A 12,353-nucleotide genomic window follows, 5' to 3' on the forward strand; every position below is an offset into this window, starting at 1 on the left:
TTCTGCCACTGCATTAGCATACAGATGTTGTTAAGAAAAGGAGAGTAGCCTCACAAAAGGAGCCCTGATGTGAGAAATGCCCCTGCATGTCATTTACTGCCCAGCCTCGTCTCCATTAAAGGCACTGAGACCTTTGGCTATTGTCCATGACCGTGTGTGACACTGGGATGTTTCTTAGCCTCCCATGCACAAATGCTGGAACAATGAGCAAAGCAACACACAAAAGCCTTCATCTGTTCACTTGTCCTTTGTGTGTGTTTTCAGCGTGAATAATTAAAAGAGCTGTCAAGTGTGCATTTTTCTTTCTCTCTAGAAGGCAGATGGAAGGAGTAGCATTCAACCGTGTTTGTGTTGTGTGAGCTTCACATGCAACTGCTCGTACTGAGAAAAGCTCGAGGAAGTTCACCACAAGTGCGTAAATAGACACACAGTGACATTCAACAGCACTTTAGAAGAAAAGCTAAGGAATACGGCTTTTTTTTTGTTCTGGTTCAAACTTTATTTTAAAACAATATATTATAATGAAAACGGGCATTACCATCCCATGGAATGTAAACAGTTCATTTAAATTATATATATATATATATATATAAAGAAACATGAAATGAAAGCACAACACAATATACTGTTGTCACACTTCAAAAACATAAAAATAAAAATAAAAAACATAATGAAATAAATACGTTTTAAGTTAACAAAAGGCAAAAGCGTGTCTTGTCACAAGGCAAAAAGTTGAAAAACAACAATAAAACACAACCTACGAACATCGGAACTCACAGTTCATGCTATTTGCAAATGAGAAGTTTCACCTCTAAAATAGAAACTGAGAGTGCAAAAGACGAAGGCCGTGGTATGACTCGACTCTTTTTCTGGTACATTGTCACTTACACATTCACGTTGGCTTGCATATGAACACTTCCCTGTGGATATCTCTGACTATTATTATTATTATAACTGAGAAAGGCTTTAAAATGATCCTGAGATTCCAACTTTGAGACTCTGTGCAGCTAGTCTTCATTAAAGCTAAGAGATTTAGCTCGTGCAAAGCAGACATATCTACATTGTTCCTTCTTTGAAATGCATATAAAACAAAAACAACCAATGCATGTTACAAAAAAGCAATAAATAGGTTTTAAGAAAGGACTATGGTTAAAACTACTCAGTAATACTGTCCATTTAAAAACGCCTTAACTAAAGGCTACAGTATGTTCACGGAGCGGGTTAGACGTTACACTAGATGTATATACTCTAAGTTGCTCGGCTTTGGTTAGACTACAGATGGACGATTTGAGAAGGTTCATCCTACAGACAAAACACTGCAGAACAATTCCCCAAACACATAAACCTAAAGTGAAGTTCCCATTGCAGCTTCAGACTGGTATACAACAGTATACATTGTGTTCATCACATGACATTGGAGCTCTTTACGAATCAAGCACAGAGAAATATCTGCGCAGACGAGCATGCAATATGCACAGGTAATGGTTTCTAGTCGTCTGAGACAGACAGGCGGCTGAAGATGGGCAGGCGTCGGCCGTCGATGCCAGGAGAGTCGCAGCCGCTCAGACTGCTGGAGCTGGTGTAGCCGTCCTGATCGGAGAGAGAGTCCGTGGACGCGCTTCGCTGCAGAGCGGAGAGGCAGGTGACCGCGTAGGCCAGGTTCTGCACGCTCTCCGAGTCGCTGATGGTGTAGAAGCTCCCTCTGCCGCCCAGATCTGCGAAGGGATGGCTGTGCTTCAGGGTCCCCGGCTCGGGGAACAGAGGGGACAGCAGGTCTGGACTCCCGGTGGATGGCGGCGGGGACACAGAAGAAGATCTGGAGAAGGCCAGGGCGTCCGGGACTGCGTGGAAACCGCTGAGGGTTTGTGAGGAGAAGCCGCTGAAGCTGACGCTCTGGCGGAGCTGCGGTCGCGCTCGGATGCTCTTGGTGTTCTCCGGAAGCCCGTTCTGCTCGTCTGCGTTGTGTATGAAGTGACACCGAGCGCCGTAGGGGCAGAAGCCGATGGTGTGAAATGTGCGGCACGGCTCGGTCTTGTACTTCGGGTGTCTGTTGAGGCCTCTCAGCTCCTCCGTCCCGTGAGCGAACTGGCATTTTGCGCCGTATTTGCATGTGGCGCTTTCCTCGTAGGTGCGGCAGAGCTCGGTCTTGTAGCGGGTGGACATCGGCGCTGTAGAGGTCAGGCCGAGTGCCTTCGGGCAGGTCAAGGAGCTGTTGCTGATGCTGAGACCCGGCGGAGGAGGAAGAGGGCTGGATGTCAGGCTCTCGCTGGCCACATGACCCTCGATCATGCTCACAGACCGGTCGACTCTGAAGGGGATCTGGCTCAGGGAGGAGCGCGGCAGCTGCGGCTGCTTCTCGTGGCTCCAGAGCTGGGTGGTGGCCGGCAGAGGCCAGGGGCTGGTGTCATTACTGTTGAATTTAGAGTTGGGAAGCGTCACGGGGCACAGGGAGTGTCTGCGCTGGAAGCCCACCACACGCTGCTTCTGCGTGGCTTCGGTCAGATCAATACCTCGGAAGCTCTGGGAACAGAGAAAGAGAGAGACCTCGGTATACTGTGTGGTGTGCAAGTTTCAATGAAGCAAGAAAGCAACCATAGAAAGGCATGTAAAAACAACAGGTTATATGGACCCCATTGGCATGTAATGTATGTACAAAAAATACATTCTTATGCTTCTTTTCGGTGTTCCACAGAAGAAAGTAAGCCACAATGAATTGGTAAAATATTGACTGGGTTTACTATTACTTTAAATCGAGTTCATTTTTTTTTAAGTGCACGGGCAAAGTGCATGATCAAGTTCCAGAGAGTTTTGAAAAACAAGCTTAATATTCTTACCTTGTAGAATTCATCATCCAACTCCAGGAAGGGTGTGAGGAAATCTGAAGGCATTTTCAAGATGCCTGGCTGTGATTCTTTATGTGCAGTTGAGGATGTGTTGAACTGCTCAACAACTGATGTCAAGATCTGTTTCTGTTACAACCCCACTGTTGGAATCTCATTTTATAAGCGGAAACTTCTGGCCCCGCCCACCTTTAGAAGAGGCGTGTTTTAGTGCTTGGTCCCCTCAAGGGTTTCACAAAGGACAAGCACTTTTAAAACTTTTATACTTCCAAGATCATCTCAGACGAGGTGTAAATTAATTTAAAATGGCTAAAGATGGATCTACATGAAGAAAATTAGTTTTATTTAAAAACAAGCTTTTAAAATAATAACTATTATATTATATTATATTATATTATATTATATTATATTATATTATATTATATTATATTATATTATATTATGTAACTTTAAAATCAATGTTTATTAACTTTTTAAACTTTTTTACAGGTAAAACTTCAATGTTTTTTTTATTTCAGGAAGTTGCCAACATTTCTCATTTTCATTTAGTTTAACTTAATAAATTAACAAAAAAATAACAAAAACTATATAAACATTACAAAATGTATATATTAATAGATTAATACAAATTATAATAGTATCTCACTGATGCAAAATTAAGTTTGGAGTTGTATTTCAACGTATAAGTAACATTTAAGTAACATTTAACATTTAAGTTACAAGTATTTTGTAACATACCCATAGTTTTAAGTAAACATTCTTTATAAGCCTTGAATGATCTCAAACTGGCCTTTAATTTGAGCATTTATTCATGATTCCCAAAACTAGAAGCTCCTTATTGCATTATATCACAACTTGAACATGTGGAAATCGTTTAACTCATATAATTTCTCAGAACAGGCTTTGCTTCTCTGTTTCGTGTTCGGTTCACACTCCTCTGTTTGTGGTATTCGGCTGTAAATGACTGCTAAACCTGAGGCTGTTTTCACTTCCGTCATTATGTCACTGTGAGAAACCTCATCATACTTGATGGGGAAAATCAAGTGGGCAATTGTAGCCCAAAATCACCTTTACATGACCAAGAGTCCCTGGGAGACCGCTGAGAGGCAGTGTCATAATTCATTACAGAGATCCAAGAGCGTTCAGCTGCATTAAACCGATTAGTCATCTGTTCATAATACTCCATTATCACCAATTTGTAGTCAATGATTTCCAGTAGTGAGGTTTAGTACTGCATACTTGAATCAGTAGGGTTTCTTTGGTTTATTTTGAGCAGATTGTTAATCAGATCCTGCCATCAGAAGGGTAAAATACATGATCTACTCAAAGTCGTATGGCTTTCCTGAAAGTAAATCAGGCTCTTTTGGGTCCTATTAACTTCCAGTTCTTCAATAAGTTTGCTTTTGGAAGATATGAACGTCATAAGGATTGGATCTGGAGTGCATGAACATGTATGCTTGCAATTTAGTTATCTACGCATCCCTAGTTGCACATTTTGGGTAGTTTTACCTTCTTCGTCAATCTGACATTTACACTGGACCGTGCAAAGAAACCACGAGCACTTCTCACCACATCAGCTCTTGTGAAACAAGACACTACAAATATTAACAAAGCTGAGTCCCCACTGTCCCTTTAACACACAGTGAAGTCTTATCACAGAGTGAAGCATCAACACCTCACACAATCCAGTGAGAGAAGCACACTTTCCCTGACAGCACTCGTTCTTCTGTGACTGAGAAAGACTGGAGAAGTTACATTTGGGCAGAGAGATGCACAACTGAAGGCAAATGTTTTATTTGTTGCAAGTAAAACAGATTCAAGCAGGAGAGGCCTATTGAAAACACCACTAGATGTGGGATGGACTTTGAAAGTACTGTTTTAGATCCCATGCACTAATGCAATACATTCTCTTGTGTCTTTTATTCTGAACTCAAACTGATTTAATTGCAGCTATTGTTCCCAGCAGGCCTGAATAACTTCTTTTGAGACAAGTCGAAAGGCAGAAAAGAGAAGATGGAGGAGATTGCACAACGATGGGCTTCACAACGGTAGAAAAGGAGCTTAGAAAAGGACAATTACACCACAATAGACCTCCTGGAGTCCTGGGAGGGATGCTGTGCCCTTTTTTCTAGGGAGATATGGAAATACAGATGGATATGCTCAGCTAGTGTTCCAAACTTATTTTTTTAATGTTTTCAAGTTTCTTCTTTTCAAGTAAGAAATACAGTATAAACAGTAAAATTGTGAAATATTGTCTTCTATGTGAATATCTGTTCAGAATGTATTTATTTCTGTGATGCACATCTGTATTTTCAGCATCACCAAGGACTCTTCAGAAACGATGTGCTGCTCAAAAAACATTTCTGATTACTATTAATGTTGAAAAAAGTGGTTCTGCTTCATTTTTTTTTTTTTGGACACAGTGATACATTTGTTTCTTCAGGATCCTTTGATGAATAGAAAGTTCAAAAGAACAGCCTTTATTTTAAATAGAATTCTTTTGTGACATTATCAATGTTAGAATGCAACATTGTAAGCATTAGAATGATTTCTGAAAGACACTGGAGAATGAAGGCTTATATTTAGTTCATATTTTATTTCCTTTTAATTAGTTGTGATCATATAGCTATTAATGAGGCCTAAATGAATTAACAACAGCGTCTGTGATGTACTGAAGCCATGCCAGACACAAGAGTGAAATCTGCTCAGTTTTTTCTCCTTAGACAGGAGGAAATGTCGCTGCGCTACTTATAGGCGCCTTACATAACGCAGAAAAACAAGTGTGTTATCGCCGCCACCCTCCAGCCGTTTAGGAGGTTAAACTGTAGCTGTGAGGTTTTGACCAGCTCTCTGCCGACTCTTTCACTGTTTGATATGGGAAGCTGCTTCTCTGAGCCCCATTAACGCTAAACGATTCTGAGAACAGACGCACAAACTCATCGTGATAATTGTCTGTGGATGAGAACAGATAATGGCCCTCTCAGAAACGTGGTTTTGAAATAACTTTTTTTAGGAGCCGCGTCTTGTAAACATGTCCATTGAGCTCCGCAGAAACCATTAAATGATCATTAAGTAATTCAGCAGCTATACGATACGTGCAGACCGGGCTATTTGACACACTTCTTACTCCGGCGAATATTTATCAAGGTGGGATTATTTTGAAGTCAGCTTCTGTATGGACTGTGAAGTCAATGAAAAAAGGTTCATCACAAGTCATCACAATGGAATCGTGATGGAAAACGGTGAATAAAACAGTCAGGAGTTTTGATGGTTTGAAACTAATATGCTTTGTGAAAACAAGTGTGCATGAAAGAGCACACTTCAAATCTTAAAAGTAGCTGTACTTGCTTACAATAACATTCATTTTAAGTGACAGAGAGACAATTTCATGACGGTTTCTTAACACACTTAATTAGACTTTTAAAAAGTGCAGTTTTACTTAATATGCATTTTAAATAGTTGTTTTATAATTAAAAATACAAATATTTTGTCATGCTTTTAAGAAGTGCGCTTATTTAAATTTTTCCGTTTTAATGCAATTGCATCTATAGGTGTAACATATGCTCATGCAAGTTTAAATAACATGCACATAAGCATCTGAAAGCATTACATTCAGTTTATTCAAGTTTATTGTTTCCATAATAATATGTGTATTTTATACAAAAAGGACTAATAACGCACATCTTGTGACAACTTGCCCCAGTCTCCACAGTAGCAAACTGCTATTCACCCTCATCACTTCATAATGCTGAATATGCAAAACAGCTTGCATCTGAAGTTTATCATACATATCTGAGCATCCAAACACATTAAAATGCATGCTTATTTTTAAACTTGCCTGCTCATTCATGCATGAGCAGACGTAATCTCTTTGATCGATATTCTGATGTTCAGGTAACTGGTTTCAATACGTTTTTCTGTCAGCAAACACGTGTTCGCATCAGAAGAGAAGTCTCCTTCCCCCTCAAACTATCCTCTGGGCTCTACAGCCGCTCTGACTTCACCCCCTCTGGAAATGGACCGACCTGCTTTGTGTTTTCTCCACAAGGGTCTTTTTGTTGCAGGGCTCCATATGCCAGACAAGGGACTCAAAGACGTGTAGCCCCAGCTCTGGCTGTAAACACGTCTGGCCTGGAGCGGGGGGAGGAAGCTCATGGAGGGAGGGGACGCTTTCTAGCCGAACTGCAGTGCTGTGAATGGGATGTGGGTCTGTTGTAGGTCCAAACCTAGCTGAATCAATATGAGAAGCAGAGGGTCAATAGAAGAGCCCTGTGTACGTCCTCTGTCCTGGACAGGGTCCACAGAGCAGTTCCCACACACACACACACACACACACACACACACACACACTGACCACAGGGACATACAACACCCTTTGTGTAGAGGAAAGACTGGAAGCAGATTGAATGAACAGTTCTTTACTAAAAAAAGACGGAGGGGCAAAGTCTCGACTCAGATACAGTGATAAGTGTCTAATTTTTAGGGATGCATTGATATTACATTTGTATATATTCATGAGAAATAGATAACAATCTCAAAGAAAGTACACACACACACACACACGCACACACACACACACACACACACACACACACACACACACATATATATATATATGTATATATATATATATATATATATATATATATATATATATATATATATAAATTATCTATAACAAATTTTACACACACATGCACATAACACAAATTGATATGTATGTTACAATATTACAATTCTAATATATTGTGAGTATATTATGTGTACATTTAAATAAATTAAAATAAATATTACTATTAAAGCCTTATTATAATCTTAAAATTAAAAAATCCAATTTTACTAAAATATACGACATATGTTCTCTAAAATGTATATATCATTTATTATTTAATTATATCATATATATATATAATAAAATAATACAAACTAAATCTAAATTCTGCTTTTTTAATGCTACAATATTTTTTTTTTCATGATGCAGTGTAATGTAGATTTAAAAATAAATGCATTTTAATAGTTTTACTAAATGATTGGTATTTTATTTTAAGGATAAACTTGATGTATTGTAGATGCATTGTGCACCTCTAATATTTAATAGTAAACATTAATAGTGGTGTATTCAATTATTCTGTCACTTCATAGTTTAATACTGAAGCTGCTTTAAAACAATATAGATTGTATGAAAGTACTATAATAAAGCTGACTTGCCTTGAAAATACAGCTAAAAAGCTAATAAATACAAAACCAGTAACTCTTGAAAAAAGCACTCTTGGAAAATATTTGTGAATATCTCAGAGGTTCACTGTGTTTCAAAATCCCTTTGAGAAGTCCTCAGTGTTCCACACCCGAATAATAAATCCTGCTCGTCCCATTAGAAAGTGATTGTAATCCCGCCGAATAAAAGGCATCCCAAGCCATCTGGGCTTTGACAGGATCCACACATATGTAAATGTGTGTGTGTTTGCAAGCACTGATGGCTCTTCTTAACACACATTTCCTGAGCTTCCTCTTACCTGCCCATTCACACCCTCTTTATTTCTCGAAGTGCATGCATTTCCATGTGTGAAGTGATAAGAATGGCTGTGAATGCTTCAGTGTTTACAGAGATGAAGCTCATTGTTGTGCTGCTGATTTGGGACAGTGGTTCGGGAGGGGAATCAGCATGTCCTCGCTAACTCGTCTAAACTGTAACTTTTAGCAGCATCGGTGAGGGATCTGAACTAATGTTAATGTTAGAAACAAACAGTAGCTCGGCTCTACGAATAATGGTGTCATAATATATGATGCATTTTTTTTTGGTATTTTATTAGGTGTTGGAACCTGTGGAAGGCTGTTTTTGCCACTGAATTAAAAAAGGTAAATAAAAAAAATAATAATTGTAACATTTTTTTCTTCTTCTCAGAATTTCATGATATAAGCTTGTAAATCAGATGTTTTTCTCAGAGTTGCGAGTCATAAATGTAATTGTGAGATACAAAACAAAACTGCAAGTTTATATCCCGCAAATTTGAGAAAAAAAAGTCAGAATTGTGACATGTAAACTTGCAATTGCAAGAAAATAGTCTTTTTTCCTTTATAACTCGCAACTGCATGTTTAAAAAAAAATAAAAAATAAATAAAACATAAAAAAATAGTCTTGGTCTAATGGTTAGAGAGTCTGACTTGACAAAGGTTGCAGGTTTGAGTCAAAATGGTATTTATTGTTTGAATTTTCCTACAAAATGTCAATATTTGAAAGCTGATACTTCGTATCATACCAAAAGTAACCTGCTCTGTTTCGTCTGTTGATGTTGTCAGTGTCCTCTTTGCTCTGCGATATATTTTTCTGAATTGTAAGATAAAAAAATGTTGCAATACCGTTTTTTAAAATATATATTCAGTTTAAGGTGCAATGTAATTTCAGCTCACTCATCCTGGTTTTATTGCCTGTCACAGCCCAGGAACGGTGGATGCAGCGGTTGCTGTGGGAGAAAGCTGCAGCTGGTCAGGATGGTCATGTTGACCAGTCAAAAGGTGGACTTATTACGCTGGACAGAATCCAGACAAAAGCTCCGGCAAACCTCTTTTCATCCTTTCTCTGCTCTCAGCGCATTATCCCCTCTTCTCCTTTGTTTTCAGCTGCCTGTAACCCACTGATGCCCTAAATCCTTGCATGGATGTTGAGAGAGATGCTGGGAAGCATGCAGGAATCTCTTGGGATTTCCTACACGTTTAGTGACTCCACCCTGACATACACGAACAGACTTTATGGTCTTACAATTAAACCAACGGCTGGCAGTATAACGGTATGTGTAAAACACTCTGCAAATACCAGCAGTGATCTCAAATGAATCCAACTTGTTGGTTTTAAGAGCATTTCTCCAATTAATTTTAATCTAATTCCTTGAAACGCTCACTACTAAAATAATCATGCAGTTTTAATTAAACATTACTTAAATGTCACATTATATAGCTCAAATCTGTGTTCCTTACACTTCAGTTATTCATTTATTTTTATTTAAGTTTTAATAATTCAATAACTAATGAACAATTAAAGTTCATTTATTTATTTATTATGCATGGTTAGTCAAAATATGGGCACTTATGCATGAGAAGTTATTTATGTTCATGCAAATGTAAATATTGCACAAAATGAATGAATAATGAATGAATGAATTAATTTAGTTAAGTCTAAGTTAAGACACACAGCCGTTCGGTGAGATGAACACAATGAGCTCAAGACCAAAACTAGACTCCCAGAAGCCAGATCTTGTTTTATGTCTCTGGCCATCTGCTGCACAAGAGGAGCTGTGTAGTGATGTGTCATCTGTAACACACACACACGCACACACACACACACACACACACACACACACACACACACACACACACACACACACACACACACGTGTCTGTATGTGTCTGTTGGCGGGTCTCTCTGGTGAGGTGTTTTGTTGTGCTGTTAAAGACCGTCTTGACAGCTGGTACAGTGTTATTTTAGGGATAGAGTGGGGTGTGTATTTGGATGTGTGTGTGTGTGTGTGTGTGTGTGTTTGTTTCTTGGGCCTTATGCTTGGTTCAGGATGTTCTTGAGCAGCTGGTTCATTCTCCAGGTTTAAATCTTTTCTAAAATATTTGGTGGAATTTGAAGAAAGCAGTGGCAGCATGAAACCCGAGGATTATCAGTGATCTGGAAGCTTTTTCAAGTGAGGAATGGGTCACTTTATGTTGTGGCTGATTATTTAATCGGCTTCGTGGTTGAATAACAGTGTTGGAATGGAACATTTTGACCTTTTTACTAGATTGAGTAATGCCTGCACAAGCATGAATCAAGATAAACCCATTCAGCCGAGTACATAAAGTTACTGTGCCAATCTTTTCCTTCTCGTGACTCGGCGTGAGGGACTGGGGACGCTTGCTAACAGATCTGATAAAGAGAATAGATGAGCTATATATCTCAGATAGATAAGACCCAATCAGTTCCTGTGTGACTGGGACTAATGAAAGCTGGTTAAGTAGATCGGTGTGTATTTGTAAGTACAACAGAAAAAGTGAAAGCAAGCGAGGTCGAGCGAGAGAGATGTTGAAAGAGCATCTCATGCGTTTGATTTCCCGAACCCTATAAATGGCACGGTTTGAAGTGCACACCAAACACATCTGATAAACCTGAGCATGCTCACAGCGTATGACTTTCATTATAAACACTAGCTGGAGCCATTAGCCCATTTCTCATGTATTTTGCACAGGATTTTAGACGACTGTATATACATTCCTAACCACTTGTTTCCATTCCTCTCCTGTTCAGACAGCCCTCTCATTACCGTCTCTTCTCATGGTCAAATTTCCATCAGTGCACCACAAAATGTAAGCAAGCGAATTGAGAAGACAATGGATCACTCAAAAGCAACACTCTCATATTACAGCGTTTGCATTTATTCATTCAGCAGTGGTCTTCGTACTAAGCAGCGTATAAATAAGGGCAGCCTCAGTGTTTCATCACAGTAATGCACGCATGCATTGGAGAGCCGCCTGAGACTGGCATGAGGAAGTCATGTATGTTCACCTGGGCTTACGTCTGCGAATCCATGCTAAAAACAAACAGCAGCGGATCGGCTCTGGGATTTCAGCTCTGCTCACTGGAGTGACCTTATGTTTGTGTTTAAATATATCCTCTAATATTTATTTTCTTTTTATTCCCTGGCTGCAGAGTTCATTGCGTAGCTCATGTCCGCAGTTTGTGATATCTAAGCACAGTTTAGAGAAGATATCTACGGGTCAGAGGAGAGACTGGTCATTTTGTTAGCATCTGAGCGAGATGGGAGGCATTAGGTCTTACTCAGATTCGTTTTCTGAAGTCTGACCAGGAATTAAACGTGGATTTAAAATGTGATTAAAAACACTTTGTTAATGTCTCGGTCTGAATTATCTGATAAAATTGAATCTAGATTTTTCATCATTCATTATGCAACAAATTGTGTTAGCGGATGCTTCTTCATTAAAACATTAATTTGCCTGTGTTTTCCTACAGGACTCTATGAAAATCATATTCCTCAAATTCTAACCCACCCCAATTCTTTTTTTTTTTTTTTTTTTTCTATTACAATTTTTCTAGAATTAAATTATTTTTCCAAACTATGTTTTAATGGCTCAATTAAATTTTAGTAATCAAAAAGCATTAAATCAGTTAAAATCATGAGACTTATATGACTTAACAAAGTGTTTATTAAAAGTAAATAAATAAATAAAAACTCATAAGTGGCAACTAAGTCCCCAGTGGTTAGTGATTATTTATTTATTTATTTATTTTAATTTTTTATAATAATTTGCACTATTGATTATGTACAATTCTATATATGTATATTTTTTACATATTCTTTTTTTCTTCACTTTTTTCGCACATTATTAGTATCTTGTTATTTCCACATTTTAACATTATTATTATATTTTTTTCCTAATTTTCTTCCTCACATTATTATTATTATGATTATTATTATTACTATTAATCTTTCTTTCTTATTTATTTATTGCATTTCT

At 38.3% G+C, this 12,353-nt stretch overlaps 1 protein-coding gene across 1 annotated transcript; it reads right to left on the bottom strand.

Moving 5' to 3' along the window:
* Positions 1 to 485: 485 nt before the first annotated feature.
* Positions 486 to 3,001, bottom strand: LOC127933805 (mRNA decay activator protein ZFP36L1). Its single transcript, XM_052530809.1, has 2 exons — positions 2,835 to 3,001; positions 486 to 2,520 (listed from the first exon to the last, which is right to left on the bottom strand). Exons 1-2 carry the CDS (start codon positions 2,886 to 2,888, stop codon positions 1,489 to 1,491), a joined length of 1,086 nt encoding a protein of 361 aa, XP_052386769.1. The 5' UTR covers positions 2,889 to 3,001; the 3' UTR covers positions 486 to 1,488.
* Positions 3,002 to 12,353: the final 9,352 nt, after the last annotated feature.

The sequence above is a fragment of the Carassius gibelio genome, chromosome A18 (assembly GCF_023724105.1).
Source record: "Carassius gibelio isolate Cgi1373 ecotype wild population from Czech Republic chromosome A18, carGib1.2-hapl.c, whole genome shotgun sequence".
In the NCBI taxonomy this organism is placed as follows: Eukaryota; Metazoa; Chordata; class Actinopteri; order Cypriniformes; family Cyprinidae; genus Carassius; species Carassius gibelio.

What these genes read in the sequence shown, in the direction of transcription:
- LOC127933805 (XM_052530809.1), bottom strand. Translation starts at nt 2,888, where the DNA reads ATGCCTTCAGATTTCCTCACACCCTTCCTGGAGTTGGATGATGAATTC. An exon ending in TGGATGATGAATTCTACAAG is followed by an intron (nt 2,521 to 2,834) that starts GTAAGAATATTA and finishes CTCTGTTCCCAG; the next exon opens with AGCTTCCGAGGTATTGATCT.